The 27,415-nt window shown below is 46.9% G+C and overlaps 1 protein-coding gene across 4 annotated transcripts in view; it reads right to left on the bottom strand.

Moving 5' to 3' along the window:
• Positions 1-27,415, bottom strand: part of TLN2 (talin 2) — a 701,648-nt gene that overhangs the window by 244,750 nt on the left and 429,483 nt on the right. For all 4 annotated transcript variants that reach the window (XM_063926512.1, XM_063926511.1, XM_063926513.1 and 1 more), the window contains exons 15-16: positions 13,351-13,464; positions 12,826-12,934 (exon numbers count right to left, since the gene is read on the bottom strand). In XM_063926512.1, the coding sequence (XP_063782582.1) occupies positions 12,826-12,934; positions 13,351-13,464 (223 nt within the window). The remainder of the gene's footprint in view (positions 1-12,825; positions 12,935-13,350; positions 13,465-27,415) is intronic.

Genomic DNA, 27,415 nt, shown 5'->3' with positions numbered 1-27,415 from the left:
ATATGGGAGACGCGATGACTCCAGACTTAGTACACAGTGCGGAACAAACTGAGTCTAAGTACACTACCAGTGTACACAGTACCCAGACAGGCATTACAGACTTAAAAGGCGACTGACTCCATTTTAAGCACTAAAAATTACCTCAGCCAGTATAAAAAAGCGGGAAGACCGCGCCATTTTCCCTCTGCAGTGGACACAGACGCTGACTGACAGGGACGCGCAGCTCCTCCGCAGAGACTCCAGATTACCTCAGCGGTACCAGGAGGTCATAGCAGGGGGGGGAGGGGGGGGGGGGGAGCGCTTACTAGCGTACTAAGTCCCCAATCTGGGTACTTATTCTGCGACCCGGCTAAGCTTGGCATTAGCAGTAAGGGCGCTGTGTGTTGGCTCCAGGCTACCTCTGTGTCTTTCTTGAAGGGCTCTTTGTGGGTTAATTGTGCATTTAACCTGTTTCTGTGTGTGTGTGTGTGCTGTCACAGTATGTCAGACAGAGTGTGTTTCTTGTAAGGCACAGTGTTCCTCTTCTCCAGGGGGTTCACTGCAGTACACTCAATGAAGTGCACCCTCCCAGGCTAGCGGGGCAGAACCAGCTTGGCTGGATTCCATTCAGGGAATGATTTCTAATATTCCACTAAATTGTCCCGCAATGAGAAAGAGACGCAATACTTAAGACAATCGATGACTGAGTTTATGCAAAGAGACTCAGTACACAAACCAGCATTTCAGTCCCCTCCCATTTGTCCGTAAAAACGTCCTTTGGCCTGATCCTGCAATCTGATTCTGATGATGATGGGTCGGACATGGAGGAGGATAAGGTGGACTCAGAGGCGGGGGAGGCTACTCTGTCACAGGGAATAGAGGCTCTCATAGAAGCTATCAGAGACGTTCTGCATATCCCTGATAAGCTGACAGAGGAGACTGAGGAATCTTATTTTAATATAAAAAAGAAATCCTCAGCCACTTTTCTTGTGTCTAAGGAACTCAATACCCTGTTTGAAGAACCGTGGGTTAATCCTGATAAGAAATTTCAAATCCCTAAAAGGTTGATATCGTCTTTTCCTTTTCCTTCTGAGGATAGGAAAAAATGGGAAAATCCACCGATAGTGGATGCATCAGTATCCAGGCTGTCATGCAAAATAGTTTTGCCCGTCCCTGGTGCAGCCTCCCTGAAAGACACAGCTGATCGTAGAATTGAGAACACACTCAAATCTTTGTATACAGCTGCTGGGGTGGCACAGAGACCCACTATAGCATGTGTGTGGATCACTAAAGCTATTGCTAAATGGTCAGGTAACCTAATTGAGGTTAGATTCCTTATCTATGGGGGGAGATTATTTTACGCCTGCAACATATACAGGACTCTACAAACTTTATGGTGGAAGCCATAAAAGAAATAGGCTTGCTCAATGCTCGCACCACTGCTATGGCAGTGTCAGCACGCAGAGGCTTATGGATACGCCAGTGGACTACTGACGCAGACTCGAGGAAAGGCGTGGAAGGTCTACCATTCACAGGAGAGGCCTTATTTGGAGACAAACTAGATGAATGGATCTCCAAAGCTACTGTGGGTAAGTCCACATATCTTCCTTCTGCAGCTACCCCAACCAGTAAAACCTACTCAGGACATACTCTACAGTCCTTTCGGATGGCCAAGGGCAAAGGATCTTCTACAACCAACAGAGGCGCTAGAGGTAAACCACGCAAACCAGCAACTGTCGGTTCTCAGGAACAAAACTCAAACACTGCTTCCTCAAAGCCTTCTGGATGACGGTGGACCGCGATGCCCGGAAGACTGGCAGGTGGGAGACCAGCTAAAAAATTTCAGTCACATCTGGACAACATCATGCCAGGATCCCTGGGTCATAGATCTTATTTCCCAGGGCTACAGACTGGAGTTTCAGTAGCTCCCACCTCAGATTCTTCAAATCAGGCTTACTTGTTTCACAAGAGGCAAGAATAACCTAACAGGATGCCTTTGAAAAACTGGTACCGACTCAGGTCATTGTTCCAGTTCCACCTCATCTCCAAAACAAGGGATATTGGGGGTAATTCCAAGTTGATCGCAGCAGGAAATTTTTTTAGCAGTTGGGCAAACCCATGTGCACTGCAGGGGGGGGGGGGCGCAGATATAACATGTGCAGAGAGAGTTAGATTTGGGTGTGGTGAGTTCAATCTGCAATCTAAATTGCAGTGTAAAAATAAAGCAGCCAGTATTTACCCTGCACAGAAACAAAATAACCCACCCAAATCTAACTCTCTCTGCACATGTTATATCTGCCCCCCCTGTAGTGCACATGGTTTTGCCCAACTGCTAAAAAATTTCCTGCTGCGATCAACTTGGAATTACCCCCATTATTCCAACTTGTTTGTAGTACCGAAAACCGGACGGTTCGGCAAGGCCGATTTTTAATGTAAAATCGCTGAACCCGTACTTATGAGTGTTCAAATTCAAGATAGAGTCTCTGACAGCGGTGATCTCAGGTAGAGAGGAGCGGGGAATTCCTAGAGTCTCTGGATATCAGGGATGCGTACCTTCACATTCCGATCTGGCCGCCTCATCAGGCTTATCTACGGTTTGCACTGCAGGACTGTCACTACCAGTTCCAGACCCTGCCTTTTGGTCTTTCCACAGCACCGAAGGTGTTCACCAAGGTGATGACAGAGATGATGTGTCTCCTTCGCAAGCAGGGAGTGAACATAATTCCGTACCTGGACGATCTTCTGATAAAGGCACCGTCCAGGGAAATGTTGTTGGACAGCATTGGCCTCACAACCAAACCAATCCTGGATCACGAGTGGATTCTAAATTTTCCGAAATCTCACTTAGAGCCAACTCGGAAGCTCCCTTATCTGGGAAGGATACTGGACACAGAGTCGCAGAAAGTTTATCTTCCGTTGGACAAGGTATTGGCAATCCAGTCTATGGTTCGGGATGTCCTGAAGCCAACCCGGATATCGGGGCATCTATGCATTCGCCTTCTGGGGGGAAATGGTGGCCTCTTATGAGGCTCTTCAGTACGGAAGGATTCATGCAATACCCTTCCAGCTCATTCTGATGGACAAATGGTCTGGATCACATCTTCACATGCACCAGAGGAACCGTCTGTCGCCAAAGGCCAGGATCTCCCTTCTGTGGTGGCTACAGACTCTCACCTAATCGAGGGCCGACAGTTCGGGATTCAGAATTGGATTCTGCTAACCACAAACGCAAGCCTCAGTGGTTGGATAGCAGTCACCCAGGGGGTGCAGTTTCAAGGAAGATGGTCAAGTCAGGAAGTCGTCCTTCAAATCAACATTCTGGAACTCCGGGCCATATACAACGCCCTTCTGCAGGACTCATATCTTCTTCAAGATCGGGCCATTCAGGTTCAGTCGGACAATGTGACGGCAGTGACGTACATAAACCGCAGGGCGAAACGAAAAGCAGAGCAGCAATGTCCGAGGTATCAAGAATTCTCCTCTGGGCAGAAAAACACGCTGTGGCGTTGTCTGCGGTCTTCATTCTGGGAGTAGACAACTGGGAAGCAGACTTCCTCAGCAGACACGACCTGCACCCGGGGGAGTGGGGCCTGCACCCGGAAGGTGTTCAGGTGCTTGACACGTCGATGGGGATGTCCACAAATCGACATGATGTTCCAGGTCGAGAGACCCACAGGCAGTGGCAGTGGCAGTGGACGCTCTGACGACTCCTTGGGTCTATCAGATGGTGTACGCGTTTCCACCACTTCCTCTGATCCCAAGAATTCTGAAAAGAATAAAAAGTGAAAAAGTTCAAGCAATTCTCATTGCTCCGGACTGGCCAAGAAGGGCCTGGTACACGGACCTTCTGGAGATGTTCCTTGAAGATCCGTGGCCTCTACCTCTTTATGAGGATCTTCTGCAACATGGCCTGTTCGTCTATCGAGACTTACCGCGGCTACGTTTGACGGCATGGAAGTTGAATGGCTGATTATAGACAGGAGAGGCATCCCGACTATGATCCAAGCCAGGAAGCGGGTAACGTCTAAACATTACCACCATATTTGGAAGAAATACGTCTCTTGGTGTGAGAGCAGAAAATATTCTGCAGTGGAATTTCATCTGGTTTTTCTGCAGTCGGCTGTGGATGTGGGCCTACATCTGGGCTCCAAAAAAGTCCAGATTTCGCCTTGTCCATTTTCTTTCAGAAACAATTGGCTTCTCTCCCTGAGGTCCAGACGTTATTGGAAGGTGTTCTGCACATCCAACCTCCCTTTGGGCATCCCACGGCACCTTGGGACATCAATTTAGTGCTGCAGTTCCTCCAATCGGACTGGTTTGAACCATTACAGGAGGTAGACGTAAAATATCTTATGTGGAAGACCGTCACACTGTTGGCCTTGGCATCAGCAAGACGTGTGTCGGAGCTGGAGGTGTTGTCTCACAAGAGTCCCTATTTAATTTTCCATGAGGACAGAGGTGAACTCAGGACTCGTCAGCAATTTCTTCCTATGGTGATGTCTGCGTTTCACATCAACCAACCTATTGTGGTTCCGGTTGTTACCGACACCTCTGTTACTTCAAAGTTTTTGGATGTTGTGAGGGCTTTGAAGGTGTATGTGAAGAGAACAGCTCATCACAGGAAATCGGACTCGCTGTTTGTTCTTTACGGTCCCACAAAGATTGAGTGTCCTGCTTCAAAGCAGTCAGGCTCACTATCCAGCATGCTTATTCCACGGCAGGATTGATGGTTCCTAAATCTGTACAGGCCCACTTGACTAGGTTGGTGGGTTCTTCTTCGGCGGCTGCCCGGGGTGTCTCGGCCCTACAGCTCTGCCGAGCAGCTACTTGGTCAGGTTCGAACACATTTGCAAAGTTCTACAAGTTCGATACTTTGGCCTCTGAGGACCTTCAGTTTGGTCAATCAGTTCTGCAGGAACCTCAGCACTCTCCCACCCAGTTTGGGAGGTTTGGTACTTCCCTATGATACTATATGGATTCCCAGTATCCTCTAGGACTTAAGAGAAAATAGGATTTTGATTATTTACCGATAAATCCTTTGCTCATAATCGAGGATACTGGGCGCCTGCCTGGTGCTTCGTTCTTCCTGCACTGTTACTTGGTTAAGTATTGTTGGTTGGTTCAGCTATTGCTGTTCCTGTTTCAAGTTTGGTTAGCATAGCTTTCCTCTTGTTGTGTGTGCTGGTTCGGAATCTCACCACTATCCTTTTATAACCTTCTTTCAAAGTATGTCCGTCTCCTCGGGCACAGTTTCCTAGAATGAGTCTGGTAGGAGGGGCATAGAGGGAGGAGCCAGCCCAAACTATCAAATTCCTAAAGTGCCCATAGCTCCTAGTGGACCTGTCTATACCCCATGGTACTAAATGGATTTCCAGTATCCTCTACGGACTACGAGAAAAGGATTTACCGGTAGGTAATCAAAATCCTATTTTCTGTGCATCATATTATTATTATTATTATCCTTTATTTATATGGCGCCACAAGGGTTCCGCAGCGCCCAATTACAGAGTACATGAATAATCAAACAGGAAAACAGCAACTTACAATTGATGACAGTATAGGACAAGTACAGGGTAAATTAACATAGTTACATCAGCAGATGACACTGGAATAAGTATCAGGTACAGCACGACCAAGGAATCCGTCTTTCTGATTCGAGCCGATTTCTTGACATAGATCTTTAAGGCTCTCACAACATCCAATACTTCCGAAGGAGCAGCAGCGCCAGAACTGTACAGAATTAGAATAGGTTGATTCAAATGGAATGCGGAGACGACCTTGCAAGAAGGTCTGAACTTCTGGCAGCACTGCCAATTTCTTCTGGAAGAAAATCGAGAGGCCTGAAATCTGGACCTTAATGGGACCCAGACGTAAACCCTTATCCACATTAGCCTGCAGGAAGCGTCCCAAGTGGAACTCCGCTGGCAGATACGAGCATTCCTCGCACCAAGAGACATATCTTCTCCAGATATGATGATAGTGTTATGAGGTCACAGGTTTCCTGGCCTGAACCATGGTAGCAATGACATTATTGGAAAGGCCCTTGTGAGCTAGGATGTTCCGCTCAACCTCTAGGCCATCAAATGAAGCCGTCGTAATTCCGGGTAGACAAATGGTCCCTGCAGAGGCCAAGGGTCTTCTATGGACATGCCCAGAAGATCAGGGTACCAAGTTCTCCGAGGCCAATCCGGGGCAATCAGAATTGCCTGAACCTCTTTAGTGCACGTGGGATCAACGGAATTGGAGGAAATAGGTAGACCAGCCGATATGGCCAAGGCGACGTCAGTGCATCCACTGCGCTCGCCTGGGGGTCCCCGGTTCGCAAGCAATAGTAGCGAAGCTTCTTGATGAGGCGAGACGCCATCATGCCGATTTGTGGGCAAACTGAAGGTGTAGTCCCCACTCACCTGGGTGGAGATCGTGACGACTCAGGAAGTCCGCTTCCCAGTTGTCCATTCCCGGAATGAAGATTTCGGACAGTGCTCTTGCATTTCTTTCTGCCCACAGGAGTATTTTTGACACCAGAGGAGAGGCCTGAATAAGAGCATTGTAGATTGCTCCAAGTTCCAAAATGTTGATCGGAAGTAGGGCTTCTTGGGCAGACCACCTGCCCTGGAACTGAGCTACTTGGGTGACAGCACCCCATCCTCTCAGACTCGCATCCGTTGTGAGGAAGATCCAATCCCGGATTCCAAAGCTTCGGCCTTCCAGTAAGGTGGACGACTGCAGCCACCACAGGAGTGAAATCCTGGTCTGAGGCGACAGCTGAATCATCCGAGGCATCTGAAGATGTGAACCGGACCACTTGCTCAGGACATCCAACTGAAATGTTCTGGCTTGGAATCTTCCATACTGAATTGCATCGTACGAGGCCACCATCTTTCCCAACAATAGTACAATAGTATGCAAAGATGGATGGATATTCGAGCAGGTCGGAGAACCATGCGGACCATCTCCTGGAGTGTTCTCGCTTTGTCCTCTGGGAAGAACACTTTTTGTGCCACAGTATCCAGCAGCATTCCCAGGAACAGGAGTCGCTGAGTTGGCTCCAGGTGGGACTTCTGAAAATTGAGGCTCCACCCATGGTGTGACAGAAGCTGGATAGTGCAATCTATGTGGAGCAATAGAAGCTCCCTGGATTATGCCTTATCTGGAGATCGTCCAGATAAGGAACAATTTTGACCCCCTGGACTCGGAGCTGGAACATCATCTCCGCCATCACCTTCGTGAACACCCTCGGGCCGTAGACAGGCCGAAGGGTAACACCTGGAACTGGTAGTGATTGTTCAGCAGGGCAAACCTCTGATAAGCCTGATGAGGAGGCTAAATCGGGATATGAAGATAAGCGTCCTTGATATCCAGGGAAACCAGGAATTCCTGTTCCTCCAGGCCTGCAATCACCGCTCGCGAAGATTCCATATTGAACTTGAAAACCTTCAGGTAAGGGTTCAAGGACTTCAGATTCAAAATGGGCCTTACTGACCCATCTGGTTGTGGCACTATGAACAGATTGTAGTAGTAACCTTGTCCTTGTTGTTGCAGTGGCACTGGAACAATGACTTGTGACTGAGCCAACTTTTCGATGCACAGCAGCGTAACACGCATGTCCTCCAAAGCTGGTAAGCTTGATTTGAAAAATCGTTGGAGAGGAGCACCCCAACGTGAGAGATGAGAACTCTTACCCAGGCATCCTGGCAGGAACTGTCGCAGATGTGGCTGAAGTGATACAACCAAGCTCCCACCTCGAGATTCCCTCGGGATGGGCGTGCACCGTCATGCTGAGGCTTTAGTGGAAGCTGAACTGGTGTTCTGTTCCTGAGAGCCGGCAATGGCTGGTTTCTTAGGCTTACCTCTGGTGCCTCTAGCCACATTGGAGGCACCTCTGGCCCTAGATCGAAAACTGGAGGACCGAAAGGACCCTGGGTGGGTTCTTCTAGCTGGTGGAGCCCCAGAGGGGAGAAACGTGGATTTCCCCACAATAACCTTAGAGATCCAGTTCACCCCTGAAGAGCCATTCCCCTGAAAAGGGAAGAGACTCCACATTGCACTTAGATTCTGCATCCACAACCCACTGACGCAACAAGGCCCTGCGCGCTGACACTGCCATAGCAGTGGTCCTAGCATTAATATTGCCAATCTCTTTTAAAAAGTCACACAGCAAATGAGCAGTGTCCTGGATGTGTTTTACGAGAGTCACCGTAGTAACCAGGGAATTATTCCCTGAGAGGCCCTCCTGTATGTGAGTTGCCCATGTGTCATCCAGCAACTTGCTATGACCGGTCTCTGCGACATACCTGCAGCTGTGTAAATAGATTTCAGTGTGGTCTCTATTTTTCTATCCCCAGGGTCCTTTATGGTAAAGGAGCTCGGGGCAGGTAGTACCGCCTTTTTAGAAAGGCGAGAGACTGATACGTCCACAGCTGGGAGTACTTCCCAGAATTTACTGACTACAGGAGCAAATGGGAAAGTGTGTAAAAATCGTTTTGACACTAGGTATTTTTTATCTGGATTTTTCCAGGCTAACTTAAATAGATCCTCTAATTCTGTAGAATCAGGGAATGTGACAGTCAGTTTGTTTTGTGTGAGGAAAAACGACTACCGAGTTGCAGCGTCCTCTAGAGGGAGTTTTAACACATCCCGTATAGCCAGAATGAGGGGTTCAATACCTTGTGTAGAAAAGGGATCCCCACCAATGGGGTCCACTTCCTCCCCATCCTCCTGTATTTCTTCCTCAGAACCTGAGAGTAAAGCAGGTAATCCACGTTTTTGGGGACCTGTAGATATGGGGTGATGGGGGACATCCGCCCTAGCCGCCAGGTCTGCAACAGCCTGTTGTAATTGTTGAGTTTTATGGGCATTTGCAGTGAGCTGATATGACATATCAGACGACATATTTTTGATTGCATCCAGCCAGGAAGGCTATGGACCCTCCCCCCACAGCCTCCTCAGTGATTTGTGAGGACGGACTACATTGATCACATGAAATGGAGTCAGAGGATAGAGGAGAGAATCTGGTGCTACACACACTGCACAACTTGTGTTTTACCATGACTGGAGTAACAACACAGACATATACATACACACAGACAAGTATAAAGCAAGCCTGTCCTTACTGTATGTGAGGGGGAGACAGAGAGAAGGCACCAGCACACCAAGCTACCCAGCCCCAGTGAGGCTGTTAGCGGTCTTTTTCTCAGTGAAACACTGTAATATTATGTTATACATAAATATATATTCCCCCTGGGACATAGACTGCGCACAATAGCGGCTCTCCCCCTGAGATACACCCTGTACCAAGTTTCCAGCATGTTCCTGGATGTCTGGAGGAGCTGTGCGCGCCTGCTGCTGTGCAGAGGACAGAATGTCGCTGATCCCGCTCTGAGGAAGCTCCGCCCCCCACAATGGCGCCGGAGCTTCAGAGATATTTATACTGGCAATGTCACCCAAAAGTGTAAAAACAACACATAAATGCAAGTTTCCCAAAATGAGGACTGGGGAATCACTTTTTAAGAATGGGAGGGTCCCTCGGGACGCGCTCAGTTGGGATTTACTCTCTGGCGCTTGACTTTCTGCTCTGACGTTATTGGTCAGACGTGCAGGCACATTGGACACGTGTGTCAGGTGGCTGCTGCTGCTGGGCGGGATGATGGCGGTGCCGGCCAGAGAGAGTAACGCTCTCACGCTGAGAGGAGTGAGGGAGCTGGCACCACGGGAAGCAACAGCGTGGTGCTCCGGGGCCAGGTGCAAGAGCTGGTGGATAACAACGTCGTCATGGCTGGCTGCACTAGTCCACGGGTTGGGGAGAAGGAAGGGGGGTCCGTGACGCGAGAGCCAGTGTCAGAGCCGGAGCCGTCGCCGGGTGACATAATCCGGAAGAGCGATTAAGTTTGCTGGAGCCGCCACCGGGGGACAGATCCCTGCACAGAGCTGGCAGTGCAGAGGTAATTGAGGATGCAGTGTTGCCATATAGGCCATTACATAACAATATAATTTAGTAGGTACCAAAGTTAGAACAAATTATGTAAATTAAATAATATGATTTATTACCCAATGTGATTTTAACCAGTTAAGAGTGTGTGTATATATATATTATTGTAAGGTATAACTTAAATAGGTTTGAATGTATTAGTCTTATGTTTTGAGAATTTAGTAGCATGTATTTCTGTGTGTTTTACTGCAAGATTATGGGTCATTATGTAAGAGACAGGTTTTCTCTGTGTAAGCCATATAGCCAGAATACACAATACATTGAGCATTACACAAATTCATCCCTTCCATGCCATTATTCATATCTGTATTAATCAAAGGATTAACGTCTGATCTGCGCTATACCAAGTACAATTAAATCAAAGTTTACATGATATGTAGATATATGTATACTGTATACTTGATTCACACACAGCAAATAAATAATCATAACTTGGTGGATAAAGTCAATAGGTCACCTAGCTCAGGTCTCATAATATGCAAACAGTTACTGGTATGAACAGGGTACATTGGAATTCACAATCAAAGATCTTCATACCTTTAGAGAGTACATCAACCAGCTGGCCTATTGTCCAGTTATACTGCTGGCCAGAGGCAATGATAATATAGGATCAAACGCACTATAAACAGGTCACAATCATTTATGCTAACACCCTAGGGCCTAGGCGAAATAGATCGTTTACACATCCATACAAAGGTAGATCTCTGATGGATAAAGGAATACCAAACTTTATGATCCCAAAATTCTCTACATGCTCACCACCGTGGGACGGAGTTAGCAGAGAACGTTTTATTACACTTTGGAATCTGTCAAAACCTATAATTATGTACTCCATTGGAAACTGTGGGCATATACTAGTTTTGAATTGGTAGAATATAGGATATAAGGGGCAGTCTGATAGATAGAGAGTTAGAAGGAGAGGAGGAAGGAACAAAGTCCAGAGGGAGTCAGGATCCTAAGACGGTAGCTATGAATTATGCCCTCACATATTCTTGCAAGTGTATAGTATGTGTATTAATTGTTTAAGTTTGTAAAACTGTTTGTGTTTTATGTATGTACCATGGTTAAGGAAGTTTAGATAAATTATAAGATTTATTATCATTGTGTTATCTTATCTTGTAATTTGTATCACCTATAATAAATGTACTAGACAAAATAGAGCTGGTATTCCAAGTCTTGAACTCATTTTCGGAATCACTAAAGTTATACATGAAATCTGCATATATTATATAAGGCTCTGCAAGTTGGGACAACTGACTTGTAGTCAAAGTATAGTACTTATATGTTCAATGAGCCAGGATTATATATCTCTGTAAAGTATATTTAGGCTTTGCCTGGAAATATTTCCTGGACAGTAGAGATATAGCTCCTTTAATCTGAGCCAATCACAGGTATTAAATAGGAACGTCCACGCATAACATATTGTGTGATTGGACCAGTACTAAACATCACCCCTTTTGTTATGAGCCCACCTATTTGTAAGCCTATTATAATATATTTGCAGATATAAAATACATAAACCATTATATCAATATATGATATAATAAATATATGTTATATAAGATTCCATAAATCTACAGCAGGTAGGGTGCAGGGACACTGGGGAAGGGGTGTGAGTGTGCGGTGCTGGAGCCACTGTGCGGGGCCAGGCAGAAACTGAACAGCAGCAGGCCAATGCTCCCTTCACAGTGTCTGCCCCTTCTCCAGCCCAGTGCCCCCCCCCCCATTACTCCCCCTGCCAGCAGAGTGTTTCCCCCTTCCCTCCCCAACCAGTCCACTGTGCCATCTCACTGCCCTCCCATCTAGAACCCCCAATCAGTCCAGACATATTGATCCTCCCCCCCTAACCCAGTGTCACACCCCTATCTCACTGCCCCCTTCCCATCCTGCTCAGTGCCTCCCCATTCATAGTGTCCCCCCATACAGCCCAGTGTCCCCCACCATCTCATGAACTCCCTCTTCCCTCCCCCAACCAGCCCCCATCTCACTGCCCCTCAGCAAGAACCCCACCAGCAAGTCCCATTACAGTGCCCCTCATTCAGTCCAGTGTACTGCCTAGTGATCCCGCATCCCACCAACATCTCTCTGCCCCCTTCCCATCCTGCTCAGTGCCTCCCCATTCACAGTGTCCCCCACCATCTCATGAACTGTGCTCTGCCTGGCGCAAAGTGTATAATGTGCTCTGCCTGGCGCAAAGTGTATAATGTGCTCTACCTGGCGCAAAGTGTATAATGTTCTCTGCCTGGTGCAATGTGTATAACGTGCTCTATCTGTTGCAATATGTATAACGTGCTCTACCTGGTGCAGTGTGTATAGGAGGTTCTACCTGGTGCAATGTGTATAAGCGACACTACGGTGTGGTGTAATGTTAATTGCCAATATTATATGGCCACGCCCCTTCCCCATGAAGCCATGCCCCTAAATTTTTGCGGCGCGCACCACTTATAGTTTGGAGTCCGGGAGGTGGAGCTCCAATTCACTTTCTGCCAAAGGGCACCAAAATGTCTAGTTACACAGCTCTGGTGCAGGGCGTCCTGCATGTTACACAGCCCAGCAGCATTGTCACCCCATCCCCCCACCTTGCAACACTTTTGTAGTGACCAAATAAGATTAAGATTAATAAAAACCTTCATTCCGATGGGACCCAGAAAAGGACCGGTAGGACCCCAATTTTTTAAAGTGAGGGGTCCCTGGGACCCACTTTTTTTTAGGCTCAGCGCGATCACTGTTAAAAGTGCAGAGAAATACTATACTGCCATAAATAAAAAAACAGTTACTTTAAAGAAGATTCCATACAAATAATATATCGCTCAAGAATGTAAACAAAAACTAGCAGAAAGCACGCATGCTGACCATACCTGCAGTCAGGTTCACTACCGATGCTGTTCCTGCAGTGATAGCATCTACCTGGGAGTGGATCTCATGTTTTGACTCATCTACTTTGTTTTGAATCCAAACTCTGGATGCCTACAAAAAAAGGGGGTGCAACACAACATACCATCATTTATAAGATATATGGAGGGGGTAGCCTTGGACTGCACACCCTAATTCCAAGCATAAGAGTGCTATCATGCCGAGACTTGTAATTCCACACAGAAAAAAAGTGCCAATATATTGTGCTCTGAAATGTTCCCAAATTCCAAGACAACAGGTATCTGAGATTAACGCTTTAGGACACCTGATGGCATATCATCAATGTAAAATTAATAACCTGGCTTTCCAGAGACACATAAGGAAACTTTATGGGGTCATAGTCACCTACTACCATACGATCATCAGTTCTATGTACATAAGCTGCAGGGGCAGGCACAGAGAAACCCTCTTAGTCACCATGAAATAAAGTATTCTGACAATGTAGATGAATTACGTTGTGTGCCTCTTACCATATCATGTCCTAGAGGTGGTAGATTGTCCACTTGGCTCAGATCATCGTGTGCCTGTTGAACCGCATGCATGCTGGTGTTAATGGTCCCCATTAGAGCCTGCTGCGCTGAAGTCTGTACAAATGTTTAAAAACAATTAGAATTCATTCCAATAAGAAGCTAGCTTCTCTTCTTTTTCTATCAAATAGTATTCATTTTTAATGTACCCGCATGTTTATTTGCTCTAGCATAATCTAAAACATTATGTTACATGGCTAACTGTGTGTTACATTTGCCTCCACAACCAGCCATTCAAGACACAATCTCATGCATGCAATAGCTTCTTTACAGTACAAGTCACCTGTTCCTCCTTTTACTACAGCTGTAAGAACACTTCTAGACTCTCCATTCAGCTTCTTCCTCCCATAAATATAATAGCAGATGCGATCATGAAATGGAGGAATGAGAAGTCCTCTGCTCCCTGTAGTACACGCATCCTTTACTGAGCACTGCAAACATTTTCTAGTGGTTTGGAAGCGCACAGAAAGTAGGTTAGGAGACAATTTATTCTGCTAATTAGCAGTGACATATGGCTGGGCTGTTTGGGATCTGATTAATTGAAAAGAGGAGCATAACGAGGCATTTCGTGAGCCGCAGACTCACAAACAATTCACCGTTTTGTGTGCAAATAAAACGGACATAAGAGTACAGAAGGACAGGTGATGGTACAGAATATTAAAGCTGTTAATTCCACACATTGTAGGAGTATACAGAAAGCCTATAGATACAAAGACCAAATGTCACTGAGAAATAAAACCAAAACAGATTGTTCCATGTACTCTGCTCATTCTTGCACATATGTGCAGTGTGGGGGTTACTATTCTGCACTGTATATTATAGGCAGCAACAATGGCGTTAGGCCATTGCACTGCAGCTGCCAGTCAGACTTGCCTTACCTGAGGCTATGGGACACCAAATGGCAAAATTCAGCGCCATGTGATCACTGTAATAACTAATCACAGGAAGACTCTATATACCAACACCCTTCCTACCATCATAGCAAAAAAGAATAAAAACCTCCAAAAAGAAAAACTTCCAGAAAGAATATGGGGCATAATCAATTAGCTACGGTGCATACCACGGGATTGTTGCAGTGCCTGCTGCTATTCAATTGCAGCCTGTGATAAGCCAATAGGTTGCATATACTGCTGGTTTCTGCTCGTACACTCCTGAGGTGCAAACAGACATCCAGTAAGAAGGTAGTAAGTAGGGCGGGTTGGAAACGGATTACTGGCTGTCAAAATACAGACAGCGGCATTCCGATATTGAAAATAAATATCTGAAAATTTGACATCATATCACACCTATGACCAGATCATTTATAAGCTTATCATTTATATATATATATATATATGTCCATGTTAACTTGTATTTATTGGTAAAATAATCAGGCCATTCCGTGAGCGGATGACCAACCACAGATCATTGATATAGGAAGCTCTCAGTCCTAGCATCTTGGACAAACCAATAGCTAGACACCCCTATGAATCTAAGCACAAACTAGCATCTCTTAGGTGCATGCTTATAGGTTGGGTCCCTCCTAAACATGGAGGTGATTGTGGACAAATGATATTACGAAGAGAAGCTATGTACCAGAAAATGTATACTACAGATGCATCCTCATACATCTAGCCTCAATACGTCAGGCAGTGCGAGATACCAAAAATTTGTCTTTGATCGCAACGCAATGCAACTAGCACACACATCACGATTAATTGCATACGACACTTGTATATTGTATGTGACTGAGGGCCGAATTCAGTTAGCTGCGAAAAACCACAAATTTACTGTGAATCACGGCAAATTCACAAAAAGGTCTATTCAATTGTCTGCGAAATAAACTTATAGAAAAACCCTATTTTTATATATTTGGGTCTAAACATCTTGGATACTCCCCTGAATGACTAATTAGGTACTTAGAACTTTCTAATTATTTTTAAATGGCCAATAATGATGTAATTTTTGCGGCAAAAAATGATGGAAACTGGGGTACAAGGTATGGGACAGGTATATTGGGGTGCTTTTTGAGTGAGACATGTGTTTTTAGACTTGCAGGTGGGAGTACCCGGTCTGGTTCCCCCTAAAATGACCCAAATATGTACTTATCGCCATTTTTATGTACCTCGAATTTTTTTTGCACTTCTTTTCGCTGAATAAAAATAGCTTTTTTAATTATTTTTTTTCAAACATGCACATAACAGCCATATGACTCAATTTACGTACCAGAAATACCTTTATTATAACCAATAATAAACTTTTATACTGTTACCCGATGTTAGTTTAGCTTTTTTAATTTTTTTATTGGGGGATTTACAGGAAGATTTAACCATTATTTCACTGCCAGCAACAATTTTTCGCAGTAATCCCATTTTCGCAAATTTGCAATTGGATAGGCAAACGGGAGCGTGCATACCATTTTTATGGCACAAGAGCTGTGAAAACGGCAATCATGATAAATGCATTCAGCCCAGAGTCTGTATACGGAGCAGAACAGAAAAAAGCTGTGGATGCTACATTGTAGGACTTTGTACACAGATTCAGAGACTCAGTCGCACACAGATATACAAGTGTCATATCAAACTAATCAGCACAGTCTCCTCATACATCCTCGTTGCGATTAAGGTGATTTTTCGGCAAAGAAGCAGCATAAAAGATTCCAGAAGATTTTCACACGACCTAGTGTGCCAAAAATGGCTGTTTGGCGTGACTGCAGCAAAGATGTATGAGGATACATCTGTATACTGCCCAAAGAGCTCAATGAATCAACTCTTCTAAACATTTTCCGATAAAAGAAGTGTACTCGAGAATTTCAGAATTTTTGGTTTTTATACAAGTTTTAATTATTTTTGTTTCTAATTTTGGTATTGTTTTGATCCTATGAAAATATGCAGACTGTGCCCATAGTTTTAGTTTATTAATTTTCACTATAACGCCCAATTTAACTTTACAATATAACTGTTTTGTGTATTTAACCGAATGTGTCCATTTATTACTGTATGCTTATATGTCTTTAAAATGTCTTTGCATTTGTTTGTATAGTTACTATGACAACTTGCTGCTATGTTCCTTGAACTTTCACCCATTACCATTTTGGTATAAATACAGGCTATCAATAAAGATTCCTTGTTGTCCACATTGTTTCTTTTGTATTTGATTATTCATTATGTGTTCTTGCGTAAAAAACTGTTTATATTTGTATTTATGCTGAAGCGCTTTTGCTATGAGTTTTAGGGGTCTACTACGTTCTACCGACGCTTGGGATCCCGGCACCCAGCATACCAGCGCCAGGATCCCGGCAGCGGGGTGAGCGCAAAAGAGCCCCTTGCTACTTTTTCTCCCTCCAGGGGTGTTGTGGAAACCCCAAGAGGGAGAATAGTTGGCCGTCTGCCCGGCTGTCGGGATCCCGGCGTCGGTATGCTGAGCGAATACCTTCGGAGTTTTAGTACTACAGTTATGTATGTTTTTATGCATGTATCTTCCAGTTACTTGTATTTGGCGCTGAGTTCTGGTAGAAAAAGAGCGCTATATAAATAATAATAATAATAATAATAAATAATTATTATTATTCTGCTTTGATAAGGGGGAGTGGTTTGGGGTTCCAGTCTATAGATAGGCAGTTAAAAGACAGACAGTCATTAGGTAGACACCATTTTTCCCCCCTGTGTTTCTTACTTTTGCCTCATTTACTATGCATGACACAAACTATTACCATTTAGTAAAGTTGTGGCGAGCGGAGCGAGACACCGAGCCCAAAGCGTGGCGAGCGGACGAATTATATATACACACACACATACAACAAAAACACATAGTCCTATACACAGCCCTATCTATTCTTGAAGTGTAAAATAAATATATATATATATATATATATATATATATATATATATATATAAATAAAACGAGATTTATGGTAAGAACTTACCGTTGTTAAATCTCTTTCTGCGAGGTACACTGGGCTCCACAGGGAATGACATTGGGGTGTAGAGTAGGATCTTGATCCGAGGCTCCAACAGGCTCAAAGCTTTGACCTTCTTCCCAGAATGCCTAGCGCCGCCTCCTCTATAACCCCGTCTCCGTGCACAGGAGCTCAGTTTTTGTTAACCAGTCCAATGCAGTAGCAGGCAAAAGAGACGACAACTGTTAGTAGCCACATACACCACACTCTCACGACAGGAGAAAGTGCAGCGGCTAATGCCATACCAACCCAAAGAAGCTAAGTGCGTCAGGGTGGGCGCCCTGTGGTACCCAGTGTACCTCGCAGAAAGAGATTTACCAACAGTAAGTTCTTACCATAAATCTCGTTTTCTGCTGTGGGGTACACTGGGCTCCACAGGAAATGACATTGGGGAAGTCCTAAAGCAGTTCCTTATGGGAGGGGACGCACTGTAGTGGGCACAAGAGCCCGGCGTCCAAAGGAAGCATCCTGGGAGGCGGAAGTATCGAAGGCATAAAACCTTATGAACGTGCTCACTGAGGACCACGTAGCCGTCTTGCACAATTGTTCCAAGGGTCGCACCACGGCGGGCCGCCCAAGAAGGTCCAACCGACAGAGTAGAATGGGCCTTTATGGTAACAGGAGCAGGAAGACCAGCCTGTACATAAGCATGTGCAATCACCATTCTAATCCATCTGGCTAGGGTCTGCTTGTGAGCAGGCCAGCCACGTTTGTGAAAACCAAACAGAACAAAGAGAGAATCCGACTTCCTAATGGAGGCAGTTCTCTTCACGTAGATACGGAGAGCCTGTACCACATCCAAAGACCGTTCTTTAGAAGACAATTCAGGAGAGGCTGGAACCACAATCTCTTGATTAAGGTGGAAAGAAGACACCACCTTAGGTAAATACCCGGGACGTTTTCTAAGAACCGCCCGATCACGGTGAAAAATCAGATAGGGGGACCTACAAGACAAGGCACCCAAATCCGACACCCGTCTAGCAGAGGCAATAGCCAGCAGAAACAAAACCTTAAGAGAAAGCCACTTAAAGTCTGCCAATTCAAGGGGCTCAAGCGGAGACTCTTGCAACGCCTCTAGAACCACTGACAAGTCCCCACTGACAAGTCCCAAGGAGCCACAGGCGGGACATAAGGAGGTTGAATCCGCAACACACCCTGAGTGAACGTACAGATGTATCCACATTTATCTTGACGGTTAATAGTATTAACTGTGACTGGCCAGTCAGACTTAATCCCCTGCTGTATTGTTCTCTGTATTGTATTACAGTTGAGAACAATAGCTGAAGGGTTTATGCTAATAACTCATGTTGTGACTAGGCACAAAAAACTACTGAAGATAACGGTGGATACATCTGTATGAACATCAGGTAAAGTTGCAATTTTTCTCTGAAACCAGACAACGCAGAAATATGAACCTTGATGGAGGCCAGACGAAGGCCCAACTCCAGGCCCTGCTGTAGAAAGGCAAAAAGTTTGGACGTACTAAACTTGTAAGTGGCATGATTGTTAGATGCGCACCAAACAAAGTAAGAATTCCAGACCCTATGGTAAATCCGAGCAGAAGCCGGTTTCCGGGCCCTCAACATAGTTTGAATTACCGCCTCAGAAAATCCTTTGGCACTCAAGATGGAAGCTTTAAGAGCCACGCCGTCAAAGCCAACCAGGCTAAATCCTGATATACACAGGGGCCCTGAACGAGGAGATCTGGGCGCTGCAGAAGTAGAAGGGGACGCTCTAACGAGAGACCCTGAAGGTCTGAGAACCAATGCCGTCTGAGCCACGCAGGAGCGATCAGAAGTAGAATTCCTCCTTCTTGCTTGAACTTCCCTATTACTCTGGGCCGGAGTGACACTGGAGGGAACACGTATGGCAGCTGAAAGTTCCATGGAATTGCCAGCGAGTACACGAACGCTGCTAGAGGATCCCTTGTCCTTGCTCCGAAGTCCGGAACCTTGTGATTGTGTCGAGACGCCATCAGGTCCACGTCTGGAAGGCCCCACCTGTCCACGAGGAGTCGAAGCACTTCTGGATGGAGACTCCACTCTCAGGCGTGTACGTCCTGACGACTGAGAAAGTCCGCTTCCCAGTTTAGGACCCCTGGAATGAATACTGCCGATATGGCTGGCAAATGGCTTTCCGCCCACTGAAGAATCCTTGATACTTCCCTCATTGCCATGCGGCTTCGAGTGCTGCCTTGATGATTGATGTACGCCACTTGAACAGTTCTGTTCTGTATTAAATGCTGGGGGAAGTTCAGAGCATTGTACACCGCCCGCAGTTCCAGAATGTTTATCTGGAGGAAAGACTCCTCCTTGGTCCACCGACCCTGAAGGGAGTGTTGCTCCAACACCGCGCCCCAACCTCTTAGACCGGCATCCGTCGTCAAAAGGACCCAGTTGGAGATCCAGAAGGGACGACCCCTGCTCAATCGTTGGTCCTGAAGCCACCAGCTTAGTGACAGACGGACCTCCGTAGACGAGGAGATTATTTGAGACCTGATCCGGTGAGGCAGGCCATCCCACTTGGCTAGAATCAGCTTCTGCAGAGGCGGGAATGAAATTGAGCGTACTCCACCATGTCGAGAGCAGACACCATGAGACCTAGCACTTGCATTGCCGAATGTATCGACACTTGCGGACGAGATAGGAAGCATCAAATCCGGTCCTGAAGCATCAGGACTTGCTCCTGAGACAAGAACAACCGCTGGTTGTGAGTGTCCAACAACGCCGCCAGTTGCACCATGCTCGGAGCAGGGACCAGGGAAGATTTCTTCCAGTTGATGAGCCACCCATGGGCTTGCAGAAACTGGATAGTCAGATCCAGATGGCGTAGGAGAATTTCTGGGGAATTTGCCAGGATCAACAAGTCGTCCAGGTACGGTAGGATCCTGACCCCTTGACAGCGACGTATAGCCATCATTACCGCTATGACCTTGGTGAAGACTCGTGGAGGCGTGGTCAAACCAAAAGGCAACGCCCGAAATTGGTAATGGAGGTTGCCAACCGCAAACCTCAGGTACTGCTGATGCGACACTGCAATGGGAATATGCAGGTAAGCATCCGTTATGTCCAGGGAGACCATATAATCCCCAGGTTCTAAGGCCGGAACAATAGAGCGAAGAGTTTCCATACGAAACTTGGAGACCCTCACAAATTTGTTCAAGAACTTGAGGTTGACAATGGGCCAGGATGACCCATTCGGTTTCGGGACTAGGAACAGTGGTGAATAGTACCCCTTGACTCTCTGAACCAGAGGCACCTGTACTACCACTCCTGTGTCCAGGAGGGACTATACCATCGAATAAAGAGTTTTTGCCTTCATCTGATCTGAAGGGATGTCTGTCTGGCAAAATCGATGAGGGGGACGATTCTTGAACTTCGAGTGACGACTTCCCGTACCCAGGCATCGGAAGTTGTCCTCAACCATTCCCGGGTATACCCTAGAAGTCGGCGCCCCACCCTGGGATCCCTCAGAGGGAGGCCCACCCCGTCATGCATCAGGCTTGCCAGTTTTGGAAGCAGGCTGACGGGCAGCACAGGCCCTTTTGGGTTTGGGCTTATTGGGTTTGGAATTGCAAAGCTATTTCAGGTACGCCTGACCTTTTGCTTTCCCTGAAGGACGAAAGGAGCGAAATGGAGTACTTTTAGCCTTCGGCACCGAAGGAGCAGTACTAGGTAGACATGCTGTTTTAGCAGAGGCTAAGTCAGCCATTATTTTGTTGAGGTCTTCTCCGAAAAGAATGTCTACCTTAAAAGGGAGTACCTCCAGGGCTTTCCTAGAGTCCAGATCCACAGACCAGGACCGTAACCAGAGAATCCGACGAGCCAAAATGGACATAGTAGAAGCCTTGGCCCCCAGAATACCAGCATCAGAAGCCGCCTCCTTAATGTAATGAGACGCTGTGACAATATATGACAAGCATGTCTAGCATGATCAGAAGCATTGGACGGCAACTCCACCTCCAGCTCCTGAGCCCACGCTTCCACAGCTTCTGCAGCCCATGTTGCTGCAATGGTGTGCCTAAGCGAAGCACCGGTTAGGGTGTAAATTGACATTAAACAACCCTCCACGCGCTTATCTGTCAGCTCTCTCAGGGAAGTGATGGTAGTTACTGGCAGAGCTGAGGATACCACCAGCCGCGCCACCTGCGAATCCACTGGCGGGGGGGTGTTTCCCAATTTTTACTTAGCTCCGCAGCGAGGGGGTAGCGAGCCAGCATCTTCTTGTGAGGCGTGAATTTCTTTCCTGGATTTCCCCAGGACTCCTGACGTATATCAACTAAATGGTCAGAGTGAGATAAAACTTGTTTAACCACTTTCTGACGTTTAAACCTGTCCGGTTTCTTAGGGGCAGCTCCGGGTCATCATCAACTTGAAGAATGAGCCTGACAGCCTTCAACAAGTCAGGAACATCCACCTGTGAAATAGCTTCCCCATCAGAAGCATCGGGATCAGAATCTGTGGGGTCAGTATAAACGCCATCCACATCAGACGAGGTGTCTGGGACGTTGGTGGATTGTGAGGAAGTAATTGCCCACTTAGAGGACCCCTTGGTCTTAGACAGGCGATGGTTAGACTTCTGAGTAGTCAGTGATTGGTTCAATTGCTGTAACTGATTGGACAGTTGGTCTGCCCACGGCGGGTTAACCACGGGGACCATAAGCAGTTGTACCAGCACAGGAAGTCCCATAGGGGGCGTTAAGTCTAGTTACCAGCGTATTCAATAGCTTGGAGAAGGTAGCCCAAGGTGGGTAATTTTGAACCCCCGTTGCTACAGTCCCACTGGGGGGTAAGGAACTCCCAGAATCTGAACCCTCAGCTGCTATGTTATCCTCAAATGTGTCTGCAGCGTCAACACCACGCAATGTGGGATCAGCCCCAGCACCATTGCCCTTTGTAGCTGACATAAACAAAAGCTCAACACAAGGCAACACAGTACAATATATCAGCAGCACAATACCTGACAAGAACCACTGTGAGGTGTATTTCAGCACAAACAGGGAATTCTAGAGTTATATGGTAACTAGAAATCACAGAGAAAAATACACAGAGTACATCCTGTGAAATACCTATTTCTCTTACATCCTAGAAGATGCTGGGGACTCCAAAAGGACCATGGGGTATAGACGGGATCCGCAGGAGCTTGGGCACACTAAAAAGACTTTTACTGGGTGTGAACTGGCTCTTCCCCCTATGCCCCTCTCCCAGACCTCAGTTAGACTTTGTGCCCAGGAGTGACTGGACACACACTAGGGGAGCTCTACTGAGTTCTCTAGAAAGACTTTTGTTAGGTTTTTTATTTTCAGGGAGACCTGCTGGCTACAGGCTCCCTGCATCGAGGGACTGAGGGGAGAGAAGTCAGACCTACTTCTTCTTAGTTAAAGGCTCTGCTTCTTAGGCTACTGGACACCATTAGCTCCAGAGGGTTCGATCACTTGGTTCACCTAGCTGCTTGTTCCCGGAGCCGCGCCGTCACCCCCCTCACAGAAGCCAGAAGAAAGAAGCCGGGTGAGTATTAGAAGAACCGAAGACTTCAGTGACGGCAGAAGACTTCAGTAACGAGGTACAGCGCAGCGGTAGCGCTGCGCTCCATGCTCCCACACAGATCACCAACGGCACTCGCAGGGTGCAGGGCGCTAGAGGGGAGCGCCCTGGGCAGCAGTTACTGGGGTCACTGACTGGCAGAACAGCTTATACGGTGCCCGGGCACCGTATAGATTACCCCCGCCAGTATAAAAATGTGAAATTGAGCTGGCTGCAGTGCGCCGGGAAGGGGTGGGGCTTAGCCGCACATTGCTCACCAGCGCCATTTTCTCTCTCTCTACAGTGCTGCAGAGACGCTGGCCCGGACCTCCAAGCTCCCGCAAGTAGCAAGGGGGCACATAAAATTTGGTGCTTTTTTCATATTGCAGACAGCGCTGGTCACATATTATTTCTATAGTATATGGGAGCTCGGGTGTGAGCTGGCATACTCCCTCTGTGTTTCTCTCTACAGGCATCCCTGTGGGTCTGTCCCCTTGTTTTTGGCCAGTGTGGGTGTGTCGGTACTCCGTGTCGACATGTCTGAGGCTGGGTGTTCCTCCCCGGAGGAAGTTATTGGGGGCGCAGAGAGGGGTTTGGGTATGACTCTGTCGGCACAGCCGACTGATGATTGGGTGACTATGCCGAGTACATTGAATGCAAATGTGGCTTTATTATCTAAGAGACTGGATAAATCTGATTCGCAGACGCAAACATGGCGAAAATCCATGGAGGAGGCTTTGTCTCAGGTACAAACTGCCTCAGGGTCACAAAAGCGTTCTTTTACCCAGATGGCAGATACAGGTACCGACACGGACTCTGATTCCAATGTCGATTTAAATGAAGCTTCTTTACATCCAAGGGATGTTAAGAGTATTCAATACATGATTATAGCCATCAAAGATGTTTTACATATATCTGAGGAACCTGACGTTCCTGACACAAGAGTTTGGTTGTTTAAGGGGAAAAGGCCTGAGGTAAAATTTCCCCCCTCTCATGAAATGAATGCGCTTTGTGAAAAGGCTTGGGAGTCGCCTGACAAAAGGTGGCAGATTCCCAAGAGAATTTTTATGGCATATCCTTTCCCCTCTGACGACAGGGAGAAATGGGAGTCGTCTCCCAATGTGGACAAGGCTCTATCCCGTTTGTCCAAGAAGGTGGCGCTTCCGTCTCCAGACTCAGCTGCTGTCAAGGACCCAGCGGATCGCAAACTGGAGACAACATTGAAGTCCATTTTCGTTAATACTGGTGCATTGCTCAGACCTGCTGTGGCGTCGGTATGGGTGAGTAGTGCTATTGCTCAGTGGGCTGATAATTTGGCTTCTGATATGGATACCCTTGATAAGGATAACATTCTTTTGACTCTTGGTTATATCAAGGACGCTGCAGATTACCTGAAGGATGCGGCGAGGGATGTTGGCCTCTTGGGATCAAGAGCCAATGCCATGGCCGTCTCGGCCAGGAGGGCGCTGTGGATTCATCAATGGAATGCTGAAGCCGATTCCAAGAAGAATATGGAAGCTCTCCCTTTTAAAGGTAGTGTCTTGTTTGGTGACGGCCTGGCTGACCTGGTGTCTACCGCTACTGCGGGTAAGTCATCTTTTCTTCCTTATGTTCCCACACAACAGAAAAAGGCACCCCCATCAGCAGATGCAGTTCTTTTGGCCTAATAAATACAAAAGAGGTAAGGGCTCGTCCTTCCTCGCCTCAAAGGGTAGGGGAAGGGGAAAGAAGTCGCCTGCAGTGTCAGGCACCCAGGCACCAAAAGTCCTCCCCCGCCTCTACCAAGTCCACCGCATGATGCTGGGGTTCCCCTGCGGGAGTCCGTACCGGTGTGGGGGGGGTCGTCTCTGATTCTTCAGTCAGGTCTGGTTTCAATCGGGCCTGGATCCTTGGGTCTTAGACATAGTGTCCCAAGGGTACAGACTGGAGTTTCAAGAGATGCCCGCCCCCCCCCCTCCCCGCCATTTTTTCGTGTTGGCCTTACCAGTTTCTCCTCCCGAAAGGGAAGTGGTAAAGGCTGCGATACAAAAGTTGTGTCAACAGAGGGTCGTTGTGCCGGTTCCCCCGTCCCAACGGGGGGACGGGTTCTATTCGAGCCTCTTTGTCGTGCCGAAGCCGGACGGCTCGGTCAGACCGATTCTGAACCTAAAATCCCTCAATCCATACTTAAAAATTTTCAAGTTCAAGATGGAGTCTCTTCGAGCTGTGATCTCCAGCCTCGAAGGGGGGGATTTTATGGCGTCAGTCGACATAAAAAATGCTTACTTGCACGTCCCGATATGCCCTCCTCATCAAGCCTTCCTGAGGTTTGAAGTACATGATTGTCATTACCAATTTCAGGCGTTGCCGTTTGGGCTTTCCACGGCCCTGAGGGTTTTCACCAAGGTAATGGTGGAAATGATGGTTCTCCTTCGCAAGCAAGGGGTCACAATTATCCTGATAAAGGGCGAGGTCCAAGGAACAGTTGTTGAGAAATGCGGATCTCTCCCTATCGGTTCTGCGACATCACGGTTGGATTCTAAATTTGCCAAAGTCTCAGTTGATCCCGGCCACTCGGCTGGCCTTCCTGGGTATGATCCTAGACACAGAACTACAGAGAGTTTTTCTTCCGGAGGACAAAGCTCTGGAGATCCAGACCATGGTCAGGGAGCTTCTGAGGCCGGCAAGTGTGTCGATTCATCAATGCACTCGGATACTAGGGAAGATGGTGGCGGCTTACAAAGCCATTCCGTTTGGAAGGTTTCATGCCCAGGTGTTTCAGTGGGATCTCCTAAACAAATGGTCCGGATCTCACTAGGACATAAGAGAAAATAGGATTTTAATACCTACCGGTAAATCCTTTTCTCCTAATCCGTAGAGGATGCTGGGTGCCCATCCCAGTGCGGACTGTTCCTTGCAGTTGTAGTGTTACTGGTTCATTTTTTTGGTTACACGTGGGTTGTGTATCAGTTATATTCAGCTTGTTGCTGTTGATAGTTCATACTGTTATCTGGTTTCAAACTACTCAGGTGTACGGTATGTTTGTGGTGTGGGCTGGTGTGTGTCTCACCCTTAGTTTAACAAAAATCCTTTCCTCGAAATGTCCGTCTCTCCTGGGCACAGTTCCTATAACGGAGGTCGGGGGGAGGGGCATATAGGGAGGAGCCAGTTCACACCCAGTAAAAGTCTTTTTAGTGTGCCCAAGCTCCTGTGGATCCCGTCTATACCCCATGGTCCTTTTGGAGTCGCCAGCATCCTCTACGGACTAGGAGAAAAGGATTTACCGGTAGGTATTAAAATCCTATTATTAATGATAAACCTGACACACTTAGCCCCCTCAGGTTATAGAATATAGGGATAGCAATCTGGGTGAGATACACAAAATGGAGGTCACACAGCAGCTATATGCAAACACACAGAGTCACAGTTTGTACATTGCAGAAATTATGACATGCAATAAAACTGCACTGGACTAGCAATACATAGTAGTACTAAGTATAGCTATACACTTAATAGACATAACAATGCACAGTAAAGACTGGATGTATATCACAGGGTACTTGTACTATATAACCCTGACTAAATGCACTTTTTCTTATCTAACACTGTCAGCAGACATGTAGAATACTTAAGTGTCCTGTAAAATGCACAGCGCTGACAGGAGGGCGGCTTTACAGAGGAGGATTTGCCCAAACAGTCCCAGGATCAGCTCAGCTTGTCCTAATGGCGCCCAAACGCTGAGAGGGAGTGAGGGAGAGAGATATGCAGCTCCAGGGTGGGAACATTTACTCTAAATGGCACCCTGGGGTTGAGGGAGGGGCTACAGGTCAAAGCCTTATTACCCTGCTGGACTTCACCACCGGGTACTGGGGGCCTTAAATAATAAGATTTTACTCACCGGTAAATCTATTTCTCGTAGTCCGTAGTGGATGCTGGGGACTCCGTAAGGACCATGGGGAATAGCGGCTCCGCAGGAGACTGGGCACAGCTAAGAAAGAATTAGGACTACCTGGTGTGCACTGGCTCCTCCCACTATGACCCTCCTCCAGACTTCAGTAAGGATAATGTGCCCGGAAGAGCTGACTCAATAAGGAAAGGGTTTTGAATCCCGGGTAAGACTCATACCAGCCACACCAATCACACCGTATAACTCGTGATATTATACCCAGTTAACAGTATGAACATAACAGAGCCTCTCAACAGATGGCTCAACAATAACCCTTTTAGTTAACAATAACTATATGCAAGTATTGCAGACAGTCCGCACTTGGGACGGGCGCCCAGCATCCACTACGGACTACGAGAAATAGATTTACCGGTGAGTAAAATCTTATTTTCTCTAACGTCCTAGTGGATGCTGGGGACTCCGTAAGGACCATGGGGATTATACCAAAGCTCCCAAACGGGCGGGAGAGTGCGGATGACTCTGCAGCACCGAATGAGAGAACTCAAGGTCCTCCTCAGCCAGGGTATCAAATTTGTAGAATTTTGCAAACGTGTTTGCCCCTGACCAAGTAGCAGCTCGGCAAAGTTGTAAAGCCGAGACCCCTCGGGCAGCCGCCCAAGAAGA

The sequence above is a fragment of the Pseudophryne corroboree genome, chromosome 6, assembly GCF_028390025.1.
Source record: "Pseudophryne corroboree isolate aPseCor3 chromosome 6, aPseCor3.hap2, whole genome shotgun sequence".
In the NCBI taxonomy this organism is placed as follows: Eukaryota; Metazoa; Chordata; class Amphibia; order Anura; family Myobatrachidae; genus Pseudophryne; species Pseudophryne corroboree.
Note: the sequence above shows the minus strand (reverse complement) of the source record. Positions and strands in the feature narration are given on the sequence as shown.